The sequence below is a fragment of the Eretmochelys imbricata genome, chromosome 3, assembly GCF_965152235.1.
Source record: "Eretmochelys imbricata isolate rEreImb1 chromosome 3, rEreImb1.hap1, whole genome shotgun sequence".
NCBI classification, from domain to species: domain Eukaryota; kingdom Metazoa; phylum Chordata; order Testudines; family Cheloniidae; genus Eretmochelys; species Eretmochelys imbricata.
Window position 1 is genome coordinate 81573564 of NC_135574.1, and position 16942 is coordinate 81590505.

A 16942-nucleotide genomic window follows, 5' to 3' on the forward strand; every position below is an offset into this window, starting at 1 on the left:
CCAAATGAAATCAATAGGTAGCAGGTTTAAAATAAACAAAAGGAAGTATTTCTTCACACAATGCACAGTCAACCTGTGGAACTCTTTGCCTGAGGATGTTGTGAAGGCCAAGACTATAATAGGGTTCAAAAAAGAACTAGATAAATTCATGGAGACTAGGCTCATCAATGGCCAGGAAGGTCATGGACGGGGCCCCTACCCTCTGTTTGCCAGAAGCTGGGAATGGATGACAGAGGATGGATTACTCAATGGATTACCTTTTCTGTTCATTCCCTCTGAAGCATCTGGCACTGGCCACTATCGGAAGACCGGATACTAGACTAGATGGACCATTGGTCTAACCCAGTATGGCCGTCCTTATGTAGGGCTCTGATATTGCAAACATTTAAGCACATGCTTTAAACATGTACGCAATTGTTTGTAGGTACAGGGCCTAGGTATGAAATTTGCATTTACACAAAAGAGGAGCTTTTGAGTATGAGCCCCTTAAAGCACACAGACAATTTTGAGATCTGCATAGCCAGTAACGCTTATATATAGTATTAAACTGTTCTACCGCTCAAATTAAGTAACCGACCATTATGTGTATTCATTTAAATGCATCTTAGTAACTGATCAAAATTACTTTCGTTCATTTACCTTCCAAGACCCAAGTTCAAGGTTCTGCACTTTCCCTGCAACAGCAAAAGGAAACATGGAGAGTAATTCTGAATTCTCATCTTGGCAAGTGAAGAAGGAATTGTGGTTAAAATTGCAGCTAAATATATATAAATACCCAGAAAGATACTGGAAGAAATTATTGAATTATTTTGCCAAATTACTTTTCCAACAGATGTCTGCATAGTTAAAGCCCCCCGTTTCTATCTTGTGTTTTGGATACTTCTGTTGTTTCTTCTAGAAATGCCTAATACACCTCCTCTCCCTGATTTGGTGGTCTATAGTATGCACCCTTACCATGATGTTGCCCCTATTTTTTTCTCCAAATATCTTTATCCAGAGACTTTCACCTGGTCTGCCTCTCATCTCCTTCTGGACCTCAGAACAAACGTATATATAGTTGACATATAGTGCAACATTTCCTCCCTTTTTCCCCTCCTGTCTTTCCTGAACAAGCTATAACCCTCTACACCAATATTCCAGGCATGAGACTTATCCCACCAAGTCTTTGTGATGCCAATTAAGTCATAATTTATTTTATATACTAATAATTCCAGTTGATTCCCCATACTCCCTGCATTTGTATACGGACATTTAAGATGTTGAGCAGATTCCACCACTGATTTCCCTTTTGTTGCGCCTATGACCCTCCTCTTCAACCTTCCCTTCCACCCACGTTATCCCCCCCAAAATTGTGTGTGTTTTCCCACTCTCCCAGTGAAGAATTATTTAAATCACACATTCAAATCAAATTATGTAGGTTCCAAGGCTGCATGCCCCATAATGTACGGCATGTGTAAGAGCTCAAAAAATTGGTAGCTGATTGCTTGTGTTAGGCATGAATGAAAACAGCAAAAAAATGGCAAGTCCCTCTCTCTTATCCCATCTGTGATAGTGTGTTATGATGTCAAAAATGTCAAGACACCATTTAGATTCTTAGAATGTTTGTACTCATGATGTGGTTAATACAGGAAACGGGCCAGTAAGCGCTACTTTTCTTAGAATGTACAATGATTACATGGCACAATCTAAGAAATTGAACAGGGTCTACAGTATCATTTGGACATTTTCAAGAAGGCTTTGTCAATGCCACCTATCTTTCAGGTATTTCCAAAAGGAGCTCAAGAGTTCTGGTGGCTTCTCTGCAACATGCCTATCTTTAAAAACTCATTTTAAAGATGATGCTTAGAGGTGCACGCTGTAAGGAACTCAATTAGAGGGCACACCTCCTAAAAGAATCAGAATAGGCATTCCTGGACACTTCCATATTTTTTTAAAAGGAAATTTCTGTAGAAAGAAGTGTATAGCATGAATCTTATTTTATCTTATTCAAATATCGGATTGTCTTGTTTCCTTACCTATTTCCTCTAGGAATCATAACCCATATTACCTCAACTAGTCTACATTCTTTTATCTTGTATAGCTTACACCTTTTCTTAAATACTTGTATTTTCAATTATTTTCTAACAAGCTACTTTTATGTTTAATAAAAAATAGTAACTAAAAGGAAATGTAATGTGAAACAACTATTAGTGTAACGTTAAGGCAGAGGATTCAGACAAAATAGGTGCACACAATTCCAAAAGTAATGAATTTGTTTAAAATCTTCCCAGCAGACTTCCACACAGCTACAGGTTCTCCAAAATGCATGTCACAAGTACCAATGATTCATCTGCAGTGTTCCTGTTAGCAAGACTTCCTAAACTTTTTTAAAATTATGTTGTTCGAATGTCCCTCAGCTCAATTAGTGAGGGCATTCAGAACAACCTAAGTAAATACTTCCTAATTTTGCTTTCCATTTCACAATCACAAAACACACACACAGTCAACAAGCCAGTTTTTCCTAGCAACAAAATATTTTGTTCATCATGTTAACTCTTTTGCATCTTTGCAATAGAAAAAGAGTGAGTTTTGTTTTTTATTTTAAAATGATGAAAATTGCTAATATGGCATGGAAGATTCTTTTGTGATTTTGACTTCAATTCGTATTTGAAAGTACTGTGTATGACTACTGGGTGTAACATAATTCAAGTTCAATGCTAATTCAGTGCAACTACTCTCCTGAGCAAAGATCAGTAACACTACTAAATTATATTTGACAGTTTTACGATGTGTAATCAGTGCACTGTTTTCCCCCCAGTGACTAAACTGTTGCAAGGCTACCAAACTCATTTCACTTAAGTCCTTGAAGGGGACCCAGACCAAGTGTGCTTTCAATATACCAAACAGTCATCTGATTTTTCAAAGATTTGTATAAGCCTATGCCCCTCCAAATATTTCCGAAGAAACAAGCATTCTAACTGTGACTTTCCTTCTCAAGTTACAATGCATCAAAAGACAACTGTAGAGAATTCTTGCCTTCTCCTCTACCCAACTGCACTAGCATACATTCAAACAATTTATTCTGAAGCAAACAGTTCATTTTTTAGATTAAAACAGAGAGTCATTTTCCAAGACAGGTCATTTAAACACATATGCATACTTGTTGGACAGAAAAAGCCAGCTCTGAATTTCCAGAAAGTTCTGAAAAGTTGTACTGAAGCACAAACTTTCCCCTTCCAAAAAAAAAAAAAAAAAAAAAGTATATACTTGAGCAATAGGTGTAAGTATAATTATGAAACCTTCTGGTTTCAAAGTTTCATGCAGTTCTTACTAAGCTGATTTATTTTTAACCAGAGAAAGAACGTATTTTAATCGTACCTTGAAATGTACTGTGATGTTCCAAGGAAGAGCTGTATTTGATGCATGAAGGTCAAATAGCAATCCAATTGGAAAATGCCTAAAAAATAAGGTGGGAGGGGGGCAGGGTGAAGAGTATATTAAATGCACACGAGTTTTACATTTAGAATTATATATAACAGAAAATATACTTCCAGTTCCCAACTTCAAAATTGCCAGTTATTCCCCACCTTTTTAGTCAGCGTTAAGCATGCTCAAAGCCCTGTACAAGGAGAGATGATTGACTTGGCTTAGTCACTGGCAGAGTCGGAACTAGAACTCAACAGTTTCTAACTCCAAGTTTTATACTCAATCTTACAGAATATCACATTAACTCTGGACATGACTCCCTATCCCGCCTCCCGGCTTACAGCCTAAGTGAGTGGTTGTAAACAAGCAGCAGAACAAAGGCATGTTGGCAGGTAGGTTGAGTGAGGCATGGCCAAGCAGGATTTGTGCCATTTTTAACCCCATTACTATAAAACTAGTCAGAATAAAATAGAAGGAAAAAGTATAGGGAAACTGGGATTTAAGGTTTACGAGCAATACCATTAAAACTAATATAAGTTACAAGAAAACAGACTGCACCCTTTAAGTGTTCACTTTCTACCTTGAAGTAAAAAATGTAGATAAAATTTACTATGTCATAAAAGCTGGCCTTTTGCAATACATTACAGGCCTGGTCAAGAAAAAATATTGTATTTTAAACCTTTCCCAAATATTTACTTCATAAAACTTTTCTACAAATCTTTTTGTACAGAAATCTAAAGACGACCATCTTGTTAAATGTCTCTCTTAATGAAATATGACAAGTGCTTTAGTACTCAGTAGAATTTTCTCTTGGATTTGGCATATCATGCTCAATTCTCTTATACCTTCAAAGACCTTAGAAATTAGTATTTTTGGAAACATGACAAAGTAAATCTGTTCTCTTAGGCCCTGATCCTGCAAATATTTATGCATGTGCTTAACTTCAGACATTGAGTAGTCCCCTCTGAATTCAATGGGATTGTTCATACAATCAAACGTGTGTTTAAGACTTTCCAGGACGGGGGCCTTAAAGAGGAAGGATTGAAGGAGAAGACAACATCATTTCTAGATATACCAGAACACTTTTGTAACAGCCGAAAATATATATAAACAGTCTAGTGCTTCAGCACCATCTGCTGGCTAGTTAGCCCAAAAGCTAAGACAAGTTTAGAGATACAAAATGTGAGAGATAATATCTTTTATTGGTTCAACTTCTGTTGGTGAAAGAGACAAACTTTTGAGCTTACACAGAACTCTTCAAGTCTGTGATCTTGGACCAACACAGCTCCAATAACACTGCATTCAAGACACGTCTTGTAGGTTAAAAATTCAGACAGAAGTGTGATTTTTTTAAAGTTGATATTCTTTTGAGTTTAGTTATTTAAAAATTCCTAACATTAGTGAGAAAGGGAGAAAGAACAAGAAAGTGGCTCCATGACTGCTTTTTGATGGTAGAAAATGAGAACAAAGGATGGATACAGAGCAGGACTTTTAAAAAATAGGGATCCATTATTAATGCACGTTTTTACTGCTCAGGGTTTTTAACTAGTAGAAGTTCTGTGGCGTGCAGTCATGGCACATGAGTCCTACAATAAAAAGACCTGCAAAGGCAATTCATGGAAAAATATTTTATTTAGCCCACCAGTCAAAGTTAAGTGCAGACTTCCTTTAAGAATTACACTACTACACAGGGAACATATTGCATGACACCTGGCTCTTAAAGAGCCATTTTTAATTTACTATACAAATACAGATACCAACTAATACATAAAATAAACTTCTTGGTATACCTCTGCTACCTTTTCCCTTTGGTCTCCTTACTTCAGAGAGTATGAAATAAATTCACATGCTTAAGAGAAATAAGTGTTCTTCAACAACTGCTTCCAGCGCATGTCCTTTGCTGGATCCTTTTATGAGGAAGTATTCATGTCACTTTGTTCCCATCACAGTACTTCTGAGGCTAGTTCTGCAGACAGAATCCCCACCAGAGAAATCACTTGCTGAGCAGAAACGTGAATCCCCATTAAAATTAAAATGCTATGACTACAGTATTACAATCTTCAGAGCTACAAACAAGATGGTTTCTTCCTCTAAAATTCTGAAGCAGCACTAATGTGCACGCACTAGCATTTAACTCCAAGCCATCACAGACTTAAAATAATGCCACAAGACTGCATTCCACTCATTTTCAGGACCTCTAACCTGAAATGTATTTTAGGAGCCAGGAACACCTATGGTATTGAGCAGCACCTACAGAGAGACCTTTTATAGTTCTTTCAAATAAAAGATGTTTCTAAGCCAAGGTAGACAGAGTGGGCAGGAACACACCAACAGAAGGGGAGGGGGGGGAAGAGAGGGTTTGTTTGTTAGCAGAGGATGGGGATAGTTACATTCTCCATCCCATTCACACAGAACTGAACTTCTAGGGAAGTGCTGTGACACAGGAGCACTGTTTCTAAAGCACGCCTTTGTATGGGACACTACAAACAAAAAAGCATGTTAGGGGCGTGCAAGCACAGATCATTGCACCTATAGAGCTCAGGGGAGGAATAAAAAAAAAACAAATAAAAAAAAAATACAAAATTTTTCAAAGTAAGCAAGTACCAAAGAAATTGGCAGAAAGTCAGACAACATGACTGTGCAAACTACTTAAGGGAGGTTTCCTGTTCAAAATATACTGTTTGATTACCAGAGTCAGCCTGAACTGGATTTTGAGCCCAGGGCAGACAGGTCTTGTGGGGGAAAATAAAAAAAAGGAAAGGAAAAGATTCCAAGAGGCCACAGTTCTCTTTATAAGCTGCTGGAGCAATTCTTAGTTTTGGCAAGGCTTTAATCTATAAATGCATAGCAGTAATTTGACTTCCAGCCCCGTCCATTAGTTGTTGCTATAGTATTACAGAGCAAGTGCTTGTGAGGTGTAAGTGTGCAGCTGCAGAACTCTATTTAAAGTTCATTAATATTTTCAAAAGACATAAGGCAACTAAGGAAAATTAACGGTCATCAACTTTACAGCTTTTTTTTTTTTTTTGAAGCTTTGAAAAAGCATTGGAGAAGATGAAGTGTGTCAGCCAGAACAAGTAGGAGCACTGTTATTTTCATGCTAGAACCACTTTTCTGTGGCGATAAAATAAGACACGTGTAGCATATAAGTCACAAAGGATAGAAAAGAATTCCCATGACACAATTTCTGGTGAAGGTGAAAGTTGAGAAAATGCAAGGTATTTGAAGTCTACTAATTGCCATATTTTCTCCTCCATCAGTGGAAGTTTTGGGTGTATCAGAAATGAAGGATCAGGTCCTAGAGCATTAAAATTTAGTAAAAGAAATCACCTGTGGCCATCAGTTTAGGACTAAGATGTGGAACCAACTCAAAGTATGCAAGATGGATACAGAGATAGAGGGTAGAGAGCATACATCTCTATTTTTGTTATGTTTCGGTTTCTCATTGTGTGTTCATAAAATAGAATACAAAATTCCTATTTAATCAATAATACTTGAGAGATTACCACTTTATGAGTTTCTGGGGCTTCACATTTATTAGCAATATATTTACTTTCCACCCAATGTGCAGAATATTGTACTAAAACTCTTGCAATGACTTTTTAAGTAGCAGTTCCGCTGCAGTTTTGTTTACATTTATTTTTAACTCACCAACATGCCATTATAAAGAGACATAATCAGCTTTAAAAAACCAACATTGTAATAAGTAAAAATTTTTAGTCAATTAATGGGTAAGATTTCTATAAATAGTGGATCAGAGACTTCCCCCTCCCCACGGTTTGTTTTCTTTGCACTTCAATACACCAGTTTTCAGGTAGACTGTGAACATTTAATTAAAATGTATCTTTTTTGAGGACTTTTAACACTGCTTGGTCAGTGAACTAGTGCATTAAGTCCTCTCAAAGCAATAGAGGAGAAAAAATAAATTTAAAAACAATTACCAAACTTACCCAATCCCTCCTGGTGATTTTTATTGATACCCATTCTATTTGTGTAATGTCCTAATGTTGCCAGACTATATCAACCTACATTTGTTAAATACTGTTTAGCATTAACATTATATACTGTGATGGCACCTCCTGACAGTGCAAAAAAGGCTTACTATTTTTAATTTATATAACACAGCTCACAATACTTTGCCCATTTGAGTTCCCCCAACTCCATTACAATGCCACTATTCCCTTAGCCTGCTGCCTTCAAAAAGCTAATGCCAGCATAATCAGCTCCATCTCACCATTGTTTCTCTGCCATAAGGGCTCTCTCTTGCATGGTACCAGAAGAATCTATATTGATCCTTTTCCGTTCATGTCATCTATTAAGCTGTTGAAACGGTTAACACACAAATGTGGTCCATGCACCAAAGCCCAGATTTATTAACTTTTTGGGCACACTACAGACTCCATTTTTCACCCCCTCAGGCTTCTGAAAAGAGCGGAAGGTTAGAGGGGATAGTTTTAGGACCAAAAGGGGGGTTAGTGGGTTACAGATTGTTGTAATAAGCCATAAATCCAATGGCTCTATTCAGTCCATAATTTGTAGTATCTAGCAGAAAAATGAATTTAAATTTAAATGCTTATTATAACAATTCATAACCCACTAATCCCTTCTTTTTGTCCTATGACTGCAGAGATGTTAACAGGCCACTCTACCTTGAGCCATCCCTTAAAGTATGAGCTAACTACTTATGCTAAACAATCTGTTCCACCTTGCATTTTGCAGTGACGCTAGGAATACCTTTCCCAGATCTCTCTGTGGCTCCAAAGCTTGTCTCTCTCACCAATAGAAGTTGGTCCAATAACTCACCTATCTCGTCTCTCTGAAAATTACCAACATCTTAAATAAATGTGAGAATGCCTTGTAATTTTAGGTTCCCTGGTCTTCTAGTAAGCACAAGGGGTACCCATGGGCCATTCTGTAGTACTGTTGCAAAGAAGGCCACAAACTTCTCCATGCAATGGCTGTCATGTTCTCCATTCTCTTATCTCCCAGGGGAAGCCAGAGTTCCATAATGCTTGGGAGCACCTCCCTACAGCTCCCCCCAAAAAAACAAGTTAAGACCCTACGCATCTTACATTAAACAAGAGTAGACTGTGTCACTTTACATCATAAAAAAAAGGTAGTTAAATCAACTCCTTGGGGCAGGACCCACATATTCTCTGTTCTGTACAGTATTCACCACATTGCTGGTGCTCATCAAATATTAAAAAGGTCCCTCAGATGGCCCAACACTTTCCTATGTAAGTAAAGCTTACAACAGTGAAAATAAGGACCTAATCCTGCAAACACTTGTGCACATGCTTAATTTTATTACTGCAAGCAACCCCACTGATTTCAATGGGACTACTTCTGGTAGTAAAGTTAAGTACATGCTTAAATGTTTGCAGAATCACACCATTAATAGCCTTGATCATTATTAAGCGACCCCATTTTTACTTGGCTGTTTACCTTCTAAAGATATTCCTCCTGAAGTAGTGCCTCGTGCTCCTAGAAATCAGTCTAATTCTAATGTCCTTGGAGCTGTTCTCTACTCCATACCTGTGTCCTTCTGTTCAAACTAAAATAAACCTGTCTCTTGGACATCTCCTCCTGGATGTCTGGCTGCCAGTTCAAGCTAAACATAGCCAAAACAGAGCTCCTAAACTCCTTTTTGATAACTGTGTACAACACCACAATCCTGCCTGTCGCTCAGGCCTGTAACCTGGGCACAATCTTCAACTTGAACCTTTCTGTAGGACCTCACACCAAGGCTACATCTGAAACTTGCAGATTCTTGCTACACAACATCTCTAAGATACGGCCTTTCCTATCCAACCACGCAGCTAAAAACTGTCATCCAGGCTTTCATCATCTTGTGTCTTGATTACTGCTACATCCTTCTCTCTGGTCTTGACAAATGCAACCTTGCCCTGCTCATATCTATTCAGAATGCTGCAGCAAAGATAGTTCTCCTAGCCCATCATAGACTATGTCTCCCCTCATTTTGAATCCATCCATTGGCTCCCCCTTCTGCATCAAAAGTAAGCTGCTTATTTCCATTTTCAAGGTCCTTCACTGTGAGACCCCACCCATCAACTTTTTCTTGCTAATGAGATGTCGATACTCGCCTCCAATCAGCCAATGATATTGTCCTCCACTGCCCACTTGTTAAATTTTCAAACCCTTTCTGATTTCTCCCAGGCTGCCCCACAGGCTTGGGAAGAGCTCCCTGTAAATGTCCACAAAGCAACTTCATCATTCACCTTCAAATCTCTCTCCTCATAACTCTCCTTCGCTGTGATGCCTATAAAAACTTGACAACTTTTAGGTTGCTGGTATACAGAGAACAGTACCTACCATGCTAACCAATACTGTCTCTTTGTTGCCTTGTATTCCCCCCCAATCGGTCTGTATCCATCTGTTATTTCATCTTATACTTATATTGGAAGATTCTTGGGGCAGGGATCATCTTTTTGTTCTGTGTTTGTACAGTGGGGTCCTGGTACATGATTAGGGCTTCTAGGTACTACGATGATACAAAGAAAAAAGAAGGGGATAGTCTAACAGAAAAGTATCAAAATACAAATTAGTTTTTAGTTAAAGCCATTCTTTTTTTAAACCAATAAAATATATTAAGAGCCCAGTTTCCCTTTCTCCACCGTTACAACATAATGACAGATTATAGAGGTCATAATATTTCACCTATCTATATAATATAGTGCTTGCCGCACAATGTCTTACTATTTAAACAGTATGTAGTACATTGGGGGCTCTACAATTCAAAGTAATAATCACCATTGTTCAATTCTAAGAGACACTTCCACTGTGGATGTACAGATTTCTTACATATATTCCAGTTTCCTTCTTTTTGTATTGCTAACAATTAGGGCTGTCAAGAGATTAAAAAACAACATCACAATTAATCACACTATTAACAGAAGAATACCATTTATTTAAATATTTTTGGATGTTTTCTACATTTTCAAATATATTGATTTCTATTACAACACAGAATACCAAGTGTGCAGTGCTCACTTTATTTTTGACTACAAAGATTTACACTGTAAAAACACAACATAGTATTTTTCAATTCACCTAATACAAGTAGTGTAGTGCAATCTCTTTGTCATGAAAGTTGAATTTACAAACGTAGAATTATGTACCAAAAAACAACTGCACTCAGAACCAAAACAATATAAAACTTTAGAGCCTATAAGGCCACTCAGTCCTATGTCTTGTTCAGTCAATCGCTCAGACAAACAAGTTTGTTTACATTTGCAGGAGATAATGCTGCCCGCTTCTTGTTTACAATGTCACTTGAAAGTGAGAACAGGCATTCGCACGGCACTGTTGTAGCCAGTGTTGAAAGATATTTACGTGTCAGATGCACTAAAGATTCATATGTCCCTTCATGTTTCAACCACCATTCCAGAGGACATGCATCCATGCTGATGAAGGGTTCTGCCTGATTACGATCCAAAACAGTGCAGACGACGCACGTTCATTTTCATCATCTGAGTCAGATGCTACCAGCAGAAGGTTGATTTTCGTTTTTAGTGGTTCGGATTCTGTAGTTTCCGCATCAAAGTGTTGCTCTTTTGAGACTTCTGAAATCATGTTCCACACCTCGTCCCTCTCAGATTTTGGAAGGCACTTCAGATTCTTAAATCTTGGGTCGAATGCTGTAGCTAGCTTTAGAAATCTTACATTGATACTTTCTGTCAGGGTTCCCTCCCCACTTTGAATTCTAGGATACAGATGTGGGGACCCGCATGAAAGACCCCATAAGCGTATTTACTTAGTCTTTTTGCAATATTGAGACTCATTTTAGGATGATTTTAGGAGAAGGAGTTTTCTGACCTGATGCTTCTCTGCTTCCCCAGGGAACACAAAAACAAAGAGCACAGACAAAGCCTTCTCCCCGCCCCCACAGATTTGAAAGTATCTTCTTTCCCCATTGGTCCTTTTGGTCAGGTGCCAACCAGGTTATTTCAGCTTCTTAACCCCTTACAGGTTAGGAGGAATTTTAAGCTACCCTTAGCTGTGTGGTTATGACACCTTCTTTGCCTTTGTCAAATCTGCAGTGAAAGTGTTCTTAAAACAAACATGTGCTGGGTCATCATGCGACATTGCTATAACATGGAATATATAGCAGAATCCAAAAAACACAGAGCTGGAGAAATACAATTCTCCCCTAAGGAGTTCAGTCACAAATTTAATTAACACTTTTTTTTAACAAGCGTCAACAGCATGGAAGCATGTCCTCTGGAATGGTGGCCGAAGCATGAAGGGACATATGAATCTTTTAGCACATCTGGCATGTAAATATCTTGCAACACCAGCTACAAAAGTACCATGCGAACACGTGTTCTCACTTTCAGCTGACTTTGTAAATAAGAAGCAGGCAGCATTATTTCCCCTAAATGTAAACAAACTTGTTAGTCTTAGTGATTGGCTGAACAAGAAGTAGGAATGAATGGATTTGTAGGCTCTAAAGTTCTACATTGTTTTGGTTTTGAGTGCAGTTATGTAACAAACAAAAATCTACATTTGTAAATTGAAGTTTCACAATAAAGAGATTGCACTACAGTAATTGTATGAGGTGAGTTGAAAAATAATATTTATTTTATTTTTATAGTGCAAATAGTTGTAATACAAAATAATATAAAGTGAGCACTGCACACTTTGCATTGTGTTGTAATTGAAATCAATATATGTGAAAAAGTAGAACATACAAAAATATTTAATACATTTCAATTGGTATTCTATTGTTTAACAGACTGATTAAAAGCGATTAATTTTTTTTAATAATTAATTTGAGTTAATCACGTAACAGTGATTAATCGACAGCCCTAGTAACAATTTCAAGCAACACCTTTCATAGGAATTCATTAGCGCGAGAGTCACAAGACAACACCTGCAAGTCAGCAGTACAGTGCAAAGCAGAGTCCACTAGATGACATTTAGTTTTCACAGAGACCCCAGTCGCTAATATCAATATTTTTCTTCCCATCTACAACATATAGAAATGTATCTAAAAACCATGTTTAAATCAGTTTGCCTTGTACAATGCTTGACTAAGAACAAATGCTATTTCTACTGAGGTAGCACACACCATACTTTTCAAATCACCTGCTTTAAAAACAGTTCCTTATTTATGGAAGAGAAGTATTATTCCATGAAAGATTATTGATTAGTAATGTTTCTTTTTACAGTTCACAGTCAACAGCAGAAAGTACAAAGGGATCAACTAGGTTCATGAAACAGTTGCCAAACACCACAAATCTGTTAGCTCCCCCCTTTAGCCAGGAATACAATTACTAGCCAGTTTATAAAGATGCATATAATATTTATAAAGTTGACACAATAGTCTGAATATTCCATGTATCCATAGCATGTCATATTTCAATATAACAGTCCTTGAATATTCCATGCTTCCAGAGCATCAGATCTGTCACAGTAAGCATTTAATTAAGTGTTCTACAGAGAGACAGTTTAAATACCACTCATCCCAAAACTAATTCAAAATGTTTGTAAATGGTAATATTGTGATGGGTCTCTCTGAGAAGATGCTATTGTACTGAAACTCTAGTCTTTACGGTAAGATGTGATTAGTTTATGATGCAAATACTGACAGCATGCTTAACTCAAACTTTTTATACAGTAGTTTTTAGTACTATACATGCAAAGTTTAATGTTGCAAAGTTAAATCAACTCACCATTTCAGCGGTGTGCCTTCATATTCAAACCATATCTCAGTAACATCTTCTTGTCTCATAACCTTCTGAAAGTGTTTTTTCACTTTGTCCGTTACCAGCGTCAAGTAGCTTATTCTAGGTAAAAGCAACTGAAAGGAAAGTTTGTACAAGCAGGTGTCATTTATTTTTTGAAGTTTTAGAAATCTAATATACAGCCAAATATAGATACTGTTTTTCAAAAACAAAGACAAAATATGCAGTTGGGGTTTTGGGTCTTTTTTGTTTTGTATTTTTAACATGCCATACTTTTAGACAGTAATAGTAATTTGCTTCTTAAACGCCAATAAGTTAATGCTATCAAATGATACTTATTTTAAATCAAGTTTTGAATGTAACTGGCTTCAGCACTGAAAATATCTTAACACAAAAAATAGTCTGTAAATTGTTTTTCTCTTCCTCACTCAATGCAGCTGGAAGGAGACAGAAGAAATTTACTAAAAGGCAGAAATTACTCAGTGGTCAGGTCCAGTTACATTTCTCATAACTGGACCCTTTTCTTTCAAAGAGGTATAAAAATAGAGTATGCCATATCATTAAACAGGATAGATACATTTCTATAAAGAACTGCTTGAAACTAAAGATTCACTTGCACTAAAAATTTTGATCAGATAAACATTTGATACTTTAAAAATTTGTAATCTGAACTTTTCAAAATATTGTTCAATTCATATGAACAGTGTCATAGTGCACTGTGCATTCTCTGCATCTTGCAAGTTCCACCCTCTTCATATTTTGTATTCATATGTGATACCCATCAGGATTGTTGCGATTTTCCCCAGTCCTTAAAAACCCACTGACTGCCTCCTCAAAAATAGAAGGAAAAACTATCATTTTATAAAATGAAACAGAGACACACTCTATGCAATTCACCTTTTAAGTATATTTATTTCTCAAATAGAAGAGGCACATTATCCAAAACAGAAAGTTTGCAACTCTAAGTAAAAGACAAGAAAAATAATTGAATCCTCCATCAGTTAATTAGTTACTCCTAACACTCTTACCTGCCCATACTTCTCATCTGAAACTTTTATACCTATTATTAAAAATTGTAACTATATTAAAGTAGCAAAAGAGTATTTTTAACTAGTTTTCACGTTTGACTGCACTTATATAGAATCAGTTTCAACATTTCCTCACAAAGTCAGTAAGAGAGGAACTAACTGAAAAGGTCCTTAGACACATAAGGTGAGCAGAAAAGCCCTTACATAAAAATGTAGTTGGTTTTTTTAATAGACTTCAAAATATGCTGTTTAAATGGTTGAATCAAAAGATTGGTTAACTTTAAAAAAAATTAAACCAAATCAGAACAAGTTGACATGGAAGTCTTTTGTAAAAAAATTATTACTTAGCATTCCCACAAGATTTAAAGGTTTAATACTGCATTTCTAGAGCCTGTATTTGCATGAATCTCTTCCCACTTGGCTTGAGCATTTAACATTGGGAGAGAAGTTAAAATAACTTAAAATTTTTTAAATGCCATCACAATAAGTTTGGACAAGAAAATTTTGTGCCTGAACTGGTAAATTATGACAATTTTGCAAGGTTACTTAGCGTATTTCATTCAAAGGCCTCAAACCATTTTACAGACTAATTCTAGTCAGTTCCTATGCTTGAGACGGGGGTCCAGACATTTGTGATTTAAAATATCAATTTTTATTTATCATGCATCTTTCTGTTTCTGCATCACATGACCCTTGTTAGTTTCCTTTTGCAGCTAGATCCATGTGGGATATGTTTCTACATTACAGGTATACTTTCACTGTTGCTACAGACCAATTTTCTTCTGTGTAGGGTGGGGCAACAAGGTGGTCAATAATGTATGGCAAATCCTTCACAGAAGCCCTTTTAGCAGGGTTCTTGTGAGAGGGTATCAAACACTGCTTTCATCAAAATCTTGCTTAGCTATTCTACTTTAGTCCAAATTGTAATACCAATTAAGTATGGAATAGTATAATGTGGGAATATGATTTTGTTTCTGTTTTTTAAGTAACCGGACAGTATGATCACAAGTTAATTTCATTGATGTTAGTAATTTTAGTCAAAATTTTCAAATATAGGTGCCTAAAGTTAGACACCTAAATCCATAGCTAGTCATCTAAGTAAAAATGGCCACATTTTCAGAGATCTCAAGCACCTACAGTTCACGTTAGATCAATGGAAGCTGTAGATACTTAGCATATACAAAAATCAGGCCACTTACATTTAGGTGACTCACCCTGGATTTAGGTAAGTAATTTTAAAAGAGAAAAAAAAAACATTTCAACCGTGGATGTTTAGTTTCTCTCAATTAAACTAATTCATTTACTTGTTCTTAGGATTTCAGAACTTTAGTAAAGCCTATAAATATTTTTCACAAATGCCTAGATCACCCTATCGGTTAAACCTTCTGAAAAGTAACTTACTTGTTTCTTCCCTTCCAATACCCGCCAACTTAGCACTGGTGTGGAGACATTTTCCTGCTGATACAGTTTCCGCCTCTTGTTGAGGTGGTGTAATTATGCCGACAGAAGAGCACTTTCCCATTGGCACAGTGCGTCTTCACCAGACGCGCCACAGCGGCTCAGTTGCACCAATGTAGTGTGGTAAGTAGACTAGCCCTTAGTCTAAAGAAGTATTATAAATATGTTCTGTCTACTCCTAATAGGGTAACACTTCTTAGGACACATCCATTATTTTCCATTGAAACCAGCAACCTTATTCACATACATTTAAAGGCATTCATTGCACAAACTGGACATCACCATACCCATGTATGCAACACAATTAATTTGAGGTTCAAGTGAAAAGCCCTGCCTACACCTTTTAAAACACTCATTATTACAGTTTCATGAATGCTAATAATGGTGAGAGTTTTACCACAGGCCAGACACCCCTTTCTTTTTTAAACTCATTGTGTCATCTAACTCTCCTTGAATCAAGTCTAGGTGGAATACTGATAAGAACACCAGCAGCTACCTAGTCACCACCTATACTAGAACACCCACTCTCGCTTGCATTTAAAAAAAAAAAACCCACACACACAAAAAAACATTCCCACCAGAAGCATCAAGACCAAAGAGCCTGAAAAAAACCCCAGATGTGATTGGGCTAGCCCTGCCTATCTTCATTGTACTTACATAATAAGGTTCAGCTTCCCTTTCAGTTATCTCATCCTGATACAGCATGAAGCAGGTTGGTATTCGTCCAAACCACACATCTCGAAGCACATCTTTGTCATCTGTCATTCTTCCAATGGGTACTGAAGCACATGTAGACTAAATTATTTCTTCAACCAGAACTATGCCACACCCCCAAAAGACAAAAAGCAAGATCAGCTTTTTCAAATAAAAGATACAAAATTTTACAGTACTCCCTTTACTATGGTCCTTTGACAAAAGGTAATAAGAACAGAGTTCTATTTATCAAGTTACCAAATTTATTAATTGCTACAAAAAAAAGGGTTGACTGAAACGGTCTACAGGTAATATGAATTAAATAGCAGAACATTAAAGAACAAAATATACAAAAGTTAACAAAATATACAAAAGTTGCTTAGCTGTCAGACATGTAGGAGGTAGTGATGATCTGGAAGGGGCCTCGAGGTCATCTAATCCAGTCCCCTGCACTCATGGCAGGACTAAGTATTATCTAGACCATCCCTGACAGGTGTTTGTCTAACCTGCTCTTAAAAATCTCCAATGATGGAGATTCCACAACCTCCCTTGGCAATTTATTCCAGTACTTAACCATGCTGACAGTTAGGAAGTTTTTCCTAATGTCCAACCTAAACTGCCCTTACTCAATTTAAGACCATTGCTTCCTGT

The 16942-nt window shown here is 36.9% G+C and overlaps 1 protein-coding gene across 5 annotated transcripts in view; it reads right to left on the minus strand.

Annotated features, from left to right (window-relative positions):
- The window catches only part of ATG5 (autophagy related 5), a 117632-nt gene extending 101255 nt beyond the window's left edge, over nt 1–16377 (minus strand). For all 5 annotated transcript variants that reach the window (XR_013345607.1, XM_077812880.1, XM_077812879.1 and 2 more), the window contains exons 1-3: nt 16256–16377; nt 13101–13228; nt 3358–3436 (exon numbers count right to left, since the gene is read on the minus strand). Coding sequence is in view for 4 of the 5 variants with exons in the window: in XM_077812880.1 (XP_077669006.1) it covers nt 3358–3436; nt 13101–13228; nt 16256–16363 (315 nt within the window). In the remaining variant the exon portion in view is untranslated. The remainder of the gene's footprint in view (nt 1–3357; nt 3437–13100; nt 13229–16255) is intronic.
- Nucleotides 16378–16942: the final 565 nt, after the last annotated feature.